This window comes from Hyperolius riggenbachi, chromosome 6 (genome assembly GCF_040937935.1).
Source record: "Hyperolius riggenbachi isolate aHypRig1 chromosome 6, aHypRig1.pri, whole genome shotgun sequence".
Taxonomy (NCBI): domain Eukaryota; kingdom Metazoa; phylum Chordata; class Amphibia; order Anura; family Hyperoliidae; genus Hyperolius; species Hyperolius riggenbachi.
In genome coordinates, this window is record NC_090651.1 from 146,767,794 (window position 1) to 146,783,014 (window position 15,221).

Consider the following 15,221-nt stretch of genomic DNA (forward strand, 5'->3'; position numbering starts at 1 on the left):
CTCGCTCAGCCACACTATATAGCATTCTGTTTACTGTTCTGTGTCTGCTGGGAATAGTAGTACACCGCTCGCTCAGCCACACTATATAGCATTCTGTTTACTGCCACTCTGTGTACCTCGCTCAGCCACACTATATAGCATTCTGTTTACTGTTCTGTGTCTGCTGGGAATAGTAGTACACCGCTCGCTCAGCCACACTATATAGCATTCTGTTTACTGCCACTCTGTGTACCTCGCTCAGCCACACTATATAGCATTCTGTTTACTGTTCTGTGTCTGCTGGGAATAGTAGTACACCGCTCGCTCAGCCACACTATATAGCATTCTGTTTACTGTTCTGTGTCTGCTGGGAATAGTAGTACACCGCTCGCTCAGCCACACTATATAGCATTCTGTTTACTGCCACTCTGTGTACCTCGCTCAGCCACACTATATAGCATTCTGTTTACTGTTCTGTGTCTGCTGGGAATAGTAGTACACCGCTCGCTCAGCCACACTATATAGCATTCTGTTTACTGCCACTCTGTGTACCTCGCTCAGCCACACTATATAGCATTCTGTTTACTGTTCTGTGTCTGCTGGGAATAGTAGTACACCGCTCGCTCAGCCACACTATATAGCATTCTGTTTACTGCCACTCTGTGTCTGCTGGGAATAGTAGTACACCGCTCACCCGCCACTGTATAGCATTGTGCTCTGTGTCGCTGCTGGGAATAGTGGTACACCGCTCACCCGTCACTGTATAGCATTGTGCTCTGTGTCGCTGCTGGGAATAGTGGTACACCGCTCACCCGCCACTGTATAGCATTGTGCTCTGTGTCGCTGCTGGGAATAGTGGTACACCGCTCAGCCACACTATATAGCATTCTGTTTACTGTTCTGTGTCTGCTGGGAATAGTAGTACACCGCTCGCTCAGCCACACTATATAGCATTCTGTTTACTGCCCTCTGTGTACCTCGCTCAGCCACACTATATAGCATTCTGTTTACTGCCACTCTGTGTCTTCTGGGAATAGTAGTACACCGCTCACCCGCCACTGTATAGCATTGTGCTCTGTGTCGTTGCTGGGAATAGTGGTACTGTATAGCATTTCTGTACTGCCACTGTACTGCTGCCAGTCAGCGTGTACTGTAAGGATAAGTGAAATGAGGAAGAAATCCGGTGAAAGAGGGAGGGGCAAGGGAAGAGGTGTTTCCCCTGACGGTTCACGTACAGGCCACAGGGGAGCACCCAAGAAAACCCACTCAATACCGCCCATGTTGTCCAGGACAACAACCCTCACAAATCCAAAAGAACAGGACCAGATAATTACTTGGATGACCTCTCAAGCGTCCAGCAGTGGGTTAAGCAGCACCAGCACATCACGCACGAGGTCCGAGTCCTCAGCCAGTTACAAGGAGCCAGTGGGCACAAAGCTGACACAACCGGCAGCGACACCACGCACACAACTGCCAGATAACCAGTCCGATGAATTACCTCAGGACACAATGGGGTATTCGCAGGAGCTATTCCCAGCCCAACAAACTTCCACCTTTCAAAGGTCAATGGAGGAACAGCCAGAAATGTTGTGCCCGGATTCACAACCATTAACTGTGGGAAATGCACCGCGCACTGAAATACAAGGCGAGTCCGAGGAGGACTCGGAAACCCAAATCCCAGAGCAAGTTGGGCAGGAGGGGTTGCAATTGCAGGAGGTCGGCCGACAAGATCTGGAAGACGACGTTGGAGTGAGCTGCGCAGAGGTTGTTCTGGGGAGCTCTACTCCACGGCGGCGGCCCCCCACAATGACATATGACGAGTTTGAGGAGATGGAAGAGGAGGGTATGGACAATGTGGACAGAGACCCAGATTTTGTTTGTGAACGAGAACATCGCCGTCGTAGCAGCAGCACAGATGAGTCTGTTGAAGAACCCACTGCTGCACGAGTTCGCCTTGTGCCACAAGGTAGGCGGCACGCAATTTCAGGCACCACAAGCGTGGAAGTTCAAGTGAGAGGCAAAAGAGGAGCAAACAGAAATCGCCAGCAAGGCAGGTGCTCCAAAGTCTGGGCTTTCTTTGAAGACTGCACTGAGGATGTTACCATGGCGATTTGCAAGGTGTGCAAGACCCGCCTGAGCAGGGGGAAAAGTATTAACAACCTCTCCACCACCAGCATGAGCCGCCACATTCTATCCAAACATCCCACTCTGTGGGCAAACTCGGCAGGACAGGGTACCAGCAACACTGCCTCCCTTGGGTTCACCAGACTCACCACCAGACCCGCCTCAGCAGCAGCGGTAGCCCAGCCATTGCGTGGTTCACAACATTCACAAACATCAGACGACGCTGACACTGTCACTTTCCGGAGTAGTGCTCTTGAGGTCTCCCAGTCTTCATCAAACACAACAACCAACAGCCCTTCCGTGTGCAGCGCTACGGTTCAGTTGTCTGTGTCGGAGATGTTTGAGCGCAAGAGGAAATTGCCAGCAAATGACCCCCGGGCCGTGGCAGTAACAGCCAGCATAGCCAAGCTTCTGGCCTGCGAAATGCTGCCATATCGAGTGGTGGAGACAAACAGCTTCAAGGGCATGATGTCAGTGGCCATCCCACGTTACGTGGTTCCCAGCCGCTACCACTTTGCGCGCTCTGCAGTGCCTGAGTTGCATGAGCACGTGGTCAGCAAAATAACCCGAAGCTTGAAGAATGCCGTTGCCTGCAAGGTTCACCTCACCACTGACACCTGGACGAGTGCGTTCGGCCAGGGTCGATACATCTCCCTTACCGCGCACTGGGTGAACCTTGTGGAGCCTGGCAGCGATTCCTCACCTGCTACGGCGCGGGTGTTGCCCACGCCACAAACAGCTGCACCGCCGTCCCTCCCACTGGATAACAACAGCAGCACATACCTCTCTGACTCCTTCTCCTCCAACGCATCTCAAAGCTGTACCTCATCCGGAAACGCTAACCCAGCAGCAGTAGGATCGTGGAAGCAGTGCAGCACAGCTGTTGGCATGCGTCAGCAAGCGTTGCTGAAGCTGATCTGCCTTGGGGATAAGCAGCACACAGGGGAGGAAATTTGGAAGGGAATAAAGGAACAGACGGATTTGTGGCTGGCACCGCTGGACCTGAAACCGGGCATGGTTGTGTGTGATAATGGGAGTAATCTCATTCGCGCTTTAAGGTTGGCTAAGCTGACACACATCCCTTGCCTGGCGCACGTGATGAACCTAGTAGTTCAGCGGTTCCTGAGGACATACCCAGGCGTGGCCGATCTTCTGTTGAAGGTGCGTCGAGTGGCCAAACATTGTAGAAATTCCAGTACTGCTTTGGGGGCACTCGCCAAGATGCAGGAGCGCTTCAATCTCCCCCACCATCGCTTGCTGTGTGATGTCCCTACGCGCTGGAATTCTACGCTGCACATGCTAGCCCGCTTTTGTGAGCAGAAGAGTGCAGTGGTCCAGTACATGACGGCGCAGTACCGAGGCGCATACGGACAGCTGCCAAGCTTCTGTGGATCCGATTGGGCCAACATGTTGGACCTCTGCCAAGTCCTCCAAAATTTTGAGCAATCCACGTTGAGCGAGCGGTGTACTACTATTCCCAGCAGTGACAACTCTTCAGTCAGCATTACCATACCACTGCTGTGTTTACTGAAGAGGTCAATGTTGAAAATCAAGGAAACAGCTGTCATGACGCAACTGGGGGAATCTGAAGGAGAAAACGATCAGCGTGATGGTACCAACATCAGGCCATCCGCCTCAGGGAACGCTGGCCCCAGCAGCTATGACGAAGAAGAGGAGGAGGAACAGCTGGAGTTGGAGCAGGAATTTCATGCCACCACTGACGAGGGCCAGAGCGGTGCACGTTGGACTTCCACAATTCGGCGCGAATGGTCAGCAGAAGCAGACCAGGAGGAAGGTGACGACTATGATGCATCACAACAACTATCACAACGCTCACAAGAGGATGATGAGGATTCTGGTAGGACTCTGGCACACATGGCTCAATTCATGCTAGACTGCATTGAACGTGACCCACGCATTGTGCGCATTTTGGACAACACCAATTACTGGGTTTATACCCTTCTGGATCCACGGTACAAACACAATGTTCCAAAACTGCTTGAAGAAAGAGTCAGACAGGTCAAAATGGAAGAATACCAGCAGGCCCTTGTGGAGACTTTAGAGAGGAGATTGACATCCTCCCCCTCCTCTAGCCAGTTGTACGCCGACAGACTGACTTCCGCAAACCCAGGACGACCAGGAGGGCAGCAAACAACGCAAGCCGCAACTAGTGCCCAAAAGGGAATGGTATCGGCAGTGTCCTTGGAGTGGGAAAATTTTCTGACACCCATGCAGCAGCAGCCCACTGAACAGCAAGCGTGCAGATCCACCCCCAACACCGACCACCTGGAGAAGATGGTCAAGGACTACATGTCAGATGACGTAGCTGTGTCGAACAATCCATCTGCACCCTTCAACTATTGGGTATCGAAGCTAGACACCTGGCACGAACTGGCAATGTACGCAATAGAGGTGCTGGCTTGCCCGGCAGCCAGCGTTATGTCAGAACGCTGTTTCAGTGCTGCCGGAGGCATCGTCACAGATCGGCGTATCCGCCTCTCCACAGAAAATGCAGACCGTCTGACTCAAATTAAAATGAATCAATCCTGGATTGGAAATGACTACGCAACACTCCAGGACCCCAACCAAGTAACATGACCAATGAACATCTGGGATGGCGTAGCGTTTCCGGTCCCTGTTTATTGAACCTCTCATCTGTATTACATTTATGACTACATGGCGGCAAAAAGCATTGCTGCTATATCCGCACGCTTTTTGTCCTCATGCAAGGCCTGGGTGGTTGTGTCTAACAAAGCGTGGCCTTCTCCTCCTGCGCCTCCTCCTGTTCCATCACGTCTGCTGCTGCTGGGTTAGCGTTGCCGCGTGGTCTCTGTTTATTGAACCACTTATCTTTATTACATTTATGACTGCATGGCGGTACAAAGCATGCTATCCGCACGCCTCTTGTCCTCATGCAAGGCCTGGGTTGTTGTGTCTCACAAAGCGTGGCCTTCTCCTCCTGCGCCTCCTCCTGTTCCATCACGTCTGCTGCTGCTGGGTTAGCGTTGCCGCGTGGTCCCTGTTTATTGAACCACTTATATTTATTACATTTATGACTGCATGGCGGTACAAAGCATGCTATCCGCACGCTTCTTGTCCTCATGCAAGGCCTGGGTTGTTGTGTCTCACAAAGCGTGGCCTTCTCCTCCTGCGCCTCCTCCTGTTCCATCACGTCTGCTGCTATCGTACTACTGCTGAACCGCCAGCTGCCCGGCCTCCCTCAACGCGTCACTCTCCGGACTCCTCCTCCTCAGTCACTCACTTCACAGTGCCGCCCACTGCCAGCCACCCACTACCACCGGACCGGTACTTCCTGAAACTTTTGTATGGGGAAGCGGGCAGAGGGGGGAGCGCTAGCGGAGGGGGTGGGGGGAATTTCCGACACCCCCCCCCCGCGATCGGGGCATGCTCCCCCCTTATGCCTGCGACCCCATAGGGCCCCCAAAAGCGGGATGTTCGGGGAGTTCGGGGTTCGGCCCGAACATGCCGAACATTGCGGCCATGTTCGGCGAACTTTCCCGAACCCGAACATCCAGGTGTTCGCCCAACACTACTTCTTACTAAATATAACTTAATGACCATTTGAACTTCCTTGCAGTAAAATCTTATCTAAATCTGTCTCTGACTGTTTCTTTGATGTTTAATTGCTTCAGAAAACTGCACTGTAGCCGACTTAAGTTGGGTTGGAGAGCTCAGAGAGGCTCTTTTGCTAGGTAACAACTGAAGTTTCTTAACTCTTCACGTACTAGAAAACACTATGAGAATCATTTCTTTGCTACTAATGTTCTATTTCTTAGCTGTACTACACATATAGCTCATTATAACACAAGTTTTTTTTCGCTTCAAGTTTGTTTTAAATTTTAAAAATGTTCGCGATAGTGGTCCTTTAAACACATAAGATCTGTCAGATACAGACAATAAACATTTTAGCACATTGCTATGCTAATGTCCATATAGCTATAATGCACTTTAATCAACAGATTTTATAATAAAAAATCCATTACATACCTTAGCAAAATCCCGCACATCAAATAAATCAAAAGCCTCAAAAAGGTCACTTTTCTTCATGGCGAAGGCTTCGCAGCAGACTGTCAGGAAGGTCCGAATATTCTTTAAACAAAGAAACTGTAAAACGATGGAAAACATCAATGAATAAGTCCACTGGCACAATACAGTATGCATCACACGTCTGAGCACTCTAACAGCCTGTCAAGACTGAAACAACTTCATCACTTGTTCAAGGAAAGAATCAACATTCACAAAGCACAAGGACAAGGTTTGACAGAGGATTTTTGTATGTTTATAATACAGTAGCTGAGTTAGAGAATGTCCTTCTACCATTACAAAGCTTTCTATAAAGACATGTAGGGATAAAACGAAAAAAAGAAGAGCCCAAAAACTGAGCAATATGTCAAGTTGGGGTAGTGATAGTAAAAGGTATACAGGTAAGCACAGTTTTTAAACCCTTTTCCCATCAACTCCAGTGACTGGGATATTGTATACTTCTAGTGTCTGACCTGGCTTACCTGAATTTGTCTGATCTTGTACTCTTGTTTCTGACCTTGCCTGTGCTTTCATAATGTGCTGCCAATACTGACCTTCAGCATTGGCTTTGAATGTCTGCCACCTTGCTCAACCCTTTGCCAGACTATTGATTACAATTGCCAGCTAAATGCTCTCTGTTCTGACCAGATTCTCCCCCACTGGTGTCCTCTGTTCTGGTCCATCACTGGAAGGATGAGCCTGAGAATGTCATTCCCTAAGCCCTCAGCAGTAAAGAAACTGGTAACCATTGGAGACCAGCCCATTATCCCTTGCACGATGAAGCTCAGGGTGTACCTTTGACTCTACATCCTGGCACCTATGTCTCCTGTTGGTAGTAGTCATAACCAAGCCACTATAAAGGAATTGTAATTGTAATGGTGAACAGACCAATAAGGGGGCCTATAATGGAAGGACCAAAACGATACATGCAACAGAATAGGGGAAATGTCATGTTGGGCGCAACACTATAGCGGGAGGTGCACCATAATTGAGGAATTGTAAAGGGCACCCTAAAGTAAGAAAAGGTCAATCATTAGAGCAATATAAACATGAACTATATTGGGAGAAGTACCATTCTGTGAGCACTTTAATGGAGGGGAACACAACAATGAAGGCACTATAATAGAGGGACCAAATTAAAGGAGAACACCATAAAGGGGGCACTATAATAGAGGACGCACCACAATAGGTACATTATAAAAGGCCCATTATTTGGAAGGAGCATAATAATTAGGGGACTCTTATTTGGGAAGCACAAAAATAAGGACATTATAATGAGTGAAGTACTGCACAACAAGATAAGTCCATAAGTTGGACAGTGTAATGGGGAAGATCCACAACAAAGATAATGTAAAGTGTGTCCCACAGGTGAGGGCGTGACAAGCTTAATAGCACAGCCTTAGCCATGAATTACCTGACATACCTGATGTAAAGGACTAGAGGTAAGTGTGTAACCATAATATTGCTATAGGGCTCATAAGCAAACTTGTTGGCTATTTTGTAATTTAATTAATGAGCAATAGCTATCAATTCAATTTGGATAAAATTAACCTATAAGTATTTAACTAGAATTATTTTCTACTGTCTTTCTGATGATTTAGGACTGGAACCCACTAGCAGTACATTACTAAGCCGTTTCTAAGCGCTAATGTAAAGCTATGGTGTGGTCCCACTTGAGCGATGTAATTTTATAAAAATCACCTATAGACTTGCACTAGCAAGAGCTTTTGAAATCACTAGCGCAGAGGTTCCCAACCGGTGTACCGTGACACATTTATGTGTCGCGGCAGCACCAGCTATGTGTCGCCGCTCTCTGCTCCCCCCGCTCATCTACCCCGCAGATCGCCCTTCTCAGGGCTACAAGAAAATGGCCGCCGCCGTCCACATTTGCAGACATGCGGCGGCCATTTTCTTGTAGGTGTGCACTAACTACAGGCAGAGGGCGGAGGCAGCGCATCGAGGACGGAGCCACAGTGTGAATGAGTGGCTCGGGAGGAGAAGAAGGAGCGTAGTGGTGGCTATGGAGGGGTGAGTTAGGGAACTTATGTGTAAACTTATAACTTGTATGTAACTTACGTTTGACTTCTTCCTGTGCCCACTGGCCAGCATTTTGCAATTGTGACTCATGTGAGAGATAAGAGACACATCTTGGCACTAGGCAGCAGCAACAGCAGCATATTGTCCCTGTACCACCTTTTAGTACCAGCATACTGCCCCTTATTGTGCCAGCAGCAGCATATTATTCCTGCAGCCTTTCGCTCATTGCAGCAGCAGGATTGCGTCCCTCTAACCACCCTCCCCCTCCCATTGTGTAAGCTGGCAAAAGTATATCATTTCTGAGCCACTCATTGTGCCTGCAGCATCAGCAGATTGTCACTGAGTCCCTCATTGTGCCTGCAGCATCAGCAGATTGTCACTGAGCCCCTCATTGTGCCTGCAGCATCAGCAGGTTATTACTGAGCCACTCATTGTGTCTGCAGCATCAGCATATTTTCACTGAACCCCTCATTGTGCCTGCAGCATCAGCATATTGTTACTGAGCCCCTCATTGTGCCTGCAGCATCAGCAGATTGTTACTGAGCCCCTCATTGTGCCTGCAGCACCAGCAGATTGTTTCTTAGCCCCTCATTGTGCCTGCTGCATCATCAGATTGTTACTGAGCCCCTCTTTTCTATCATACGGGACGTGTCATGTATATCTGAATGTTTGGCATGATGTGACGTGTCACGGATATCTGAATGTTTGTCGTGATGTGCCACAACCTGGAAAAGGTTGGGAACCACTGCACTAGCGCTTAGAAAAGGCTACTAGTGGGTTTGAGCCCTCAGAGTGGTAGAGGTGTCACTTTAGAGATTCCTTCTGAGGTGGAGGTAAAACCTGGACTGAAAGGGATATGGAGGCCAACACATTTATTTTCTTTTAAATAATGCACTTTAGGTGTACTCTAAAGCCAAGAAGCCCTTAAAGGGAACCTAAACTGAGAAGGATATGGATTTTTCCTTTTAAAATAATACTGGTTGCCTGACTCTCCTCCTGCTGATCCTGTGTCTCTAGTACTTTTAGCTACAGCCCCTCAATGAGCATGCAGATTAGGTGCTCTGACTGAAGTCAGAATGGATTAGCTGCATGCTTGTTTCAGGTGTGTGATTCAACCACTACTGCCAGGGTCGGACTGGGCCACAGTAGTACAGTTTTTTCCCTCGGTGGGCCCCCCCTCCAGGTCTCTGGTGCCCCCCCTACTTGTCTGACAGAGCTCCAATTGCTGCTCTTCTCAGTGCTGTAATCATTCATGCTGAGAGCAGTGGCGTAGCTAAGGAGCTGTAGGCCTTGATGCAAATTTTACAATGGGGCCCCCCAAGCACTCTATACATAACAATTGATACGACGCACCAAAACCTGCCAATGGCAACTACAGTGTCAGAGGTGCAAGAAGGGGATGGGAAATAGCTTGTTAATGATTACCACTGTTCAAAGTATCTATAGAAGTGATTATTATGAGCAAAGGGCCAATAGAGAGGTAATACTGTAGTTGAGGGAGGGCCCTTCGGGGCCCCTTTGGCCCAAGGGCCCCGATGCGGTCGCAACCTCTGCAGTCACAACCTCTGCAAAGTAGGACATTACTTTATATTGAAGGAGGGGACTCTATGCAAAGTTTTGCTGGGCAGTAGTGTCTCTGAATTACAATGCTGCTAAGATCATGTGCATTTGGCCCTGTCCATAATACATAAATGACCACTCCCACCTTCCGATGCATGGTCACGCCCTTTTTTCACCGCAATCATGGGATGTGTGGGCCCCAGGTTGAAATTTCTTTGGTGGGCCCCCAGTGTCCCAATCCGACCCTGACTACTGCAGTCAAAGAGATCAGCAGGACTGAAAAGCAACTGGTATTGTTAAAAAGGACACATTCATATTCCTCTCAGTTAATGTTCCCTTTAATGACTCTGCAAGCAAGCCACATTGCGCACAGTTACACCTCTGGTTTAAAGTTTAGCCACACCTCTGGTTTAAAGTTTAGCCACACCTCCAAGTTGTCAGTCCCCTAATATGGATTAAACATCTGTAAATCCTCTGTACAAATTATACACTTAGCTGCAATATATGAAAGCTGAATAGGTTAACATTCTATATTTATATAAAATAATAAATTAATCTGTGCAAAATGTGTTTTAAGAATTATTTTTCCCTTTTTCCTATTCATGCTTGAATACTCTGTTCTAAATACAATACAATGACATTCGAAATTACACAGCTGCCTGGACAGAACTGTAAGACTGCATGGAAATGACATGTTTTCTTTTATGGTGATCTTAAACATGTACAGCAAATCATAGTACAATACTGTATGCACAACGTTCAGTGAAAATGAACAGACTAAACACTGCAAAATATAGTAAATATTCAAACCACTGTGACATACAGCAGAAAGTCTTTCTAAGCCATTTTAAGCCGTTAAAAATGAATACATAAACCCATAATAATTTTTTTTACTCCTTAACTACATTTTGCCTATATACATAGGAAACAGGCTGACAACTTTCAACACAAATGGAGAAAAACAGACACAAAAATAAATGAATGGAGTCAGACTCATATATTAGTAGATGTTAGCAGGTTGAAGCTCTGTTGCTTTAGGTGCATATCCCATCAGATATCCCAAGGACATCTTGTCAGCCCAAATGCTTTTACATTAGCAACAATAACATCACTAGCAATGACACTGCAAGAGAGATGAAATGAATGAGTGGATAGAATTGTGGTTCAAATTTCTGGCAAAGCGAAGTCTTACTGGAGCCTTATAATAAGATGCCAAGAGGGACATTGAGCCCACAAGCCGTGACTCATAAATGAAGGAAAGGAAAATCGGCTATCACAGACACTAATGGAACAATTTTATACTCCCACTATCAAGTCATTTTTCACATCTGTAGCTAAAGGTTCAGTTCATCTTGGAATGACGGCACTGTGGGTGGGTCCCTGGCCATCCTTAAAGAGACTCCGTAACAAAAATTGCATCCTGTTTTTTATCATCCTACAAGTTCCAAAAGCTATTCTAATGTGTTCTGGCTTACTGCAGCACTTTGTACTATCACAGTCTCTGTAATAAATCAACTTATCTCTCTCTTGTCAGACTTGTCAGCCTGTGTCTGGAAGGCTGCCAAGTTCTTCAGTGTTGTGGTTCTGCTATGCACTCCCCCCTCAGGGGGGAAAGAAACACACAAATGATCTCTTGAGATTCAAAAGGAATGCTGTATACAGCCTGCTTGTGTATGGATGTATTTTCTATGTGTGGACATACTGTACATCAACCTACTTCCTGTTTTGGTGGCCATTTTGTTTGTTTATAAACAAACTTTTTAAAACTGTTTTTAACCACTTTTAATGCGGCGGGGAGCGGCGAAATTGTGACAGAGGGTAATAGGAGATGTCCCTTAACGCACTGGTATGTTTACTTTTGTGCGATTTTAACAATACAGATTCTCTTTAAGGTACGTACCCACATTAGGAAAAACATTGGCTAAAACGGTAGCTTTGACCAACAGTTGTATACCTATCTAGTGTGTGTGTGTGTGTGTGTGTGTGTGTGTGTGTGTGTGTGTGTGTGTGTGTGTGTGTGTGTGTGTGTGCGTGTGTGTGTGTAGTTGTATACCTATCTAGTGTGTGTGTGTGTGTGTGTGTGTGTATGTGTGTGTGTAGTTGTATACCTATCTAGTGTGTGTGTGTGTGTGTGTGTGTGTGTGTATGTGTGTGTGTAGTTGTATACCTATCTAGTGTGTGTGTGTGTGTGTGTGTGTGTGTGTGTGTGTGTGTGTGTGTGTGTGTGTGTGTGTGTGTGTGTGTGTGTGTGTGCGTGTGTGTGTGTAGTTGTATACCTATCTAGTGTGTGTGTGTGTGTGTGTGTGTGTGTGTATGTGTGTGTGTAGTTGTATACCTATCTAGTGTGTGTGTGTGTGTGTGTGTGTGTGTGTGTGTATGTGTGTGTGTGTAGTTGTATACCTATCTAGTGTGTGTGTGTGTGTGTGTGTGTGTGTGTGTGTGTGTGTGTGTGTGTGTGTGTGTGTGTGTGTGTGTGTGTGTGTGTGTGTGTGTGTGTGTGTGTGTGTGTGTGTGCGTGTGTGTGTGTAGTTGTATACCTATCTAGTGTGTGTGTGTGTGTGTGTGTGTGTGTGTATGTGTGTGTGTAGTTGTATACCTATCTAGTGTGTGTGTGTGTGTGTGTGTGTGTTTGTATGTGTGTGTGTAGTTGTATACCTATCTAGTGTGTGTGTGTGTGTGTGTGTGTGTGTGTATGTGTGTGTGTAGTTGTATACCTATCTAGTGTGTGTGTGTGTGTGTGTGTGTGTGTGTGTGTGTGTGTGTGTGTGTGTGTGTGTGTGTGTGTGTGTGTGTGTGTGTGTGTGTGTGTGTGTGTGTGTGTGTGTGTGTGTGTGTGTGTGTGTAGTGTACACCCGATATTGCCCAAGAATCCAACATGCTGGATCCCTTAACAACCCCCAAAGCTCGAGCATGCCCAATCACAATGTTATATTCCCTTCCCCTGCCCGTCATGTATAGATCAACGGTCTTCCAATCATCATTCCTCCACTACCCTCCATAGCTACAGAATGCACTGCTAGCCTGAAGACTAGCGATGCCCCTGTTTAGCAACAGTCCCAGTTTTGTCACCGAGGGATAGTTTCCCAATTCCCAATGGGCAACAATCATCGCATGTGAGTGCCTAGTTTTAGTCTCTTGAATTATGCACATGTTGAAGTGAGAGGAGGAAGCCCTGCAGTGCTGAGAATGATACATACGAGGTGCAGGAGTGAGCTCTGTAAGGGCCTTTTTCCACTAACCTGCGATTTGGGATTTGATTCCGATCTCAAAACCCAAGGTACATTAAACTAATGGAAACGGCAGCAGCAATTTCCATTAGTGTGATCCGATTGCGATGTGATTTTGGTCGAAGCACAATCGTCGTCCTGCTGCGTTTTGGATGCGATTTAGTTCAACTATACACGATCACATTTCATAGAGAAAAAGAGCCCCGCACAGCTAACCTAAACCACCCCCAATCGCCAAAAAAAGAAAAAAAACTTCAAAGAATCTTCTTTCAATAACATGTTTTTGTCTTTTTCTTTGTCCTTATGTTCTTTTATAATCTTAAATTCAGCAACAGCAACCATGTATTTAAGTGGACCTGAACTCTTGCACAGGACAGAAGGAAAACATAGAAATGCACCCTGTATGTATTTACAGAGTTCAGCCTATCTAATTCCCCCTAGCTGTGTTTAATCACAAGTTGTAATTTGATCTCTCCCCTGTGTCAGCTGACTGCCACATCCCCTGTGTCAGCTGACTGCCACAGCAGATAAGCTAAATTTAAAGCACAGGATGTTAAAGGGAACCTGAAGCGAAGAAAATTATTTAAAATAAACGCATGACGTAGCTGCAAATGAATATTACATACTTACCTCACCGTCAGTTCCTCTGAGAAGCTCACCATTTTCTTCTTACAGTGATCCCTTCCAGTTCTGACAAGATTTTGTCAGAACTGAAATATACCAGCTGCTGTCAGTTATATATCAGCAGCTGTCAGTTACAACTGAATGTGCAAGGTAATGTCCATGTTTCCATATGGCTCAGGTGGGTCATATTACAGTTTAACAGTGTGCTGACCAGGAAGCTGTTATGGGGTAATGGCCATTTTTAAAATGGAGGACTGAGAAATCCATTGATCACAGTGGATTAATGGGACGCAGGAGAGGAGAGAGAGATTGAGGAGTAGACTACACAGGAGTAGACTACACAATAACCTGTTAATGGAAATTTTGACTTTTTATTTTCAGTTCAGGTTCTCTTTAACAATATGTCTGCTTCCATGAAAGCAGGAGGTAGAAACACTGCCGATGTATTGTGGGATCTGTATCAGCAGTAACAAAAAAATGTTTTTCTTAGGTTATTATGCTGCTGCGCATCTTTTAGAGCAGAGAGGAAGTTCTGAGTTTAAAGTCCGCTTTAACTGCCTACTGTCAGTGTAGGAGTCAAACAATAGGGATTTGCCCAGAAAACTAAATTAAGCCCTGGTGGGAAATTCAGATTTTTGAATTAGGCACAAAGCATTCCTTTGGACTAATAAATAAAGGTTAACTATGTAAAAATTCCTGATCTACTGGTGGACTCCAGCTTCAAACAACCATCTTATCTAAAAGATGTTACTAATATTATCTTTGAGAGCCCATTTATTCTACTAGCTCTCAAATAACTCCCTGCACGTCTAGACTTGGTTGTCTTTTAATGAGTCAATAAAGTGATCACTGATGTTTCAGTCTTGGCAAGTCACCCTTGGATGAGGTACAGTCTGCTGTACAGCCTCCCCGGCACAGAATACGGAATAGCAGAATGAAGCCATAGACAGAATGCAGCATATTTTCTCCGTTAGTCCTCTTTCCCGTGTGCACATTGTGCTGAAAATACAAGCATACACAAAACAACTGCAAACCAGAAAACCACAGTACATTTCATCCATGTAGCCCATCGTTCTGAAAATAGCAATTTTTATGTCTGTAATATGAGCTCTTTAAAGTGAGCACTATATACTGTAAATCAAAAGTAATAATAGTTTACAAAGGCTATCTGACCAAGTGTTTACAAAAATGTGCAAACTACCAAATTTAACTATTTTAGCCACATATATATTTCAGTGAGGCGGCTACTGCACAGGTAAAACTCGAAAAATTATATCATACAAAAGTTAATTTATGTCCGTAATTCTGAACCAGACTAAGAGACCATTTAAAGGCCCAGGAATATTTTGCAGGTGTTTTGGATTAATTAGCTGATTAGAGTCTGTCACTTCGAGCCTAAAATATTGATCCTTTTCACAATATTCTAACTTTCTGAGACTTTGATTTTGGTATCTTCATAAGTTGTAAGCCATAATCATCAAAATGATAACAAATAAAGGCTTGAAATATCTTGCTTTTCATGTAATGAGTCTATTTCATATATTTGTTTCACCCTTTAAGCTCTATTACTGACATTAATGAACTTTTGCACCATATTCTAATTTTTCAAGTTTCACCTGTAAAACA

The 15,221-nt window shown here is 45.8% G+C and overlaps 1 protein-coding gene across 5 annotated transcripts in view; it reads right to left on the reverse strand.

The window, feature by feature from the left end:
• The window catches only part of VAV3 (vav guanine nucleotide exchange factor 3), a 490,967-nt gene that overhangs the window by 239,010 nt on the left and 236,736 nt on the right, over positions 1 to 15,221 (reverse strand). For all 5 annotated transcript variants that reach the window (XM_068240048.1, XM_068240046.1, XM_068240044.1 and 2 more), the window contains one exon: positions 6,112 to 6,228. In XM_068240048.1, coding sequence (XP_068096149.1) covers positions 6,112 to 6,171 — 60 coding nt within the window. In that variant the 5' untranslated portion in view covers positions 6,172 to 6,228. The remainder of the gene's footprint in view (positions 1 to 6,111; positions 6,229 to 15,221) is intronic.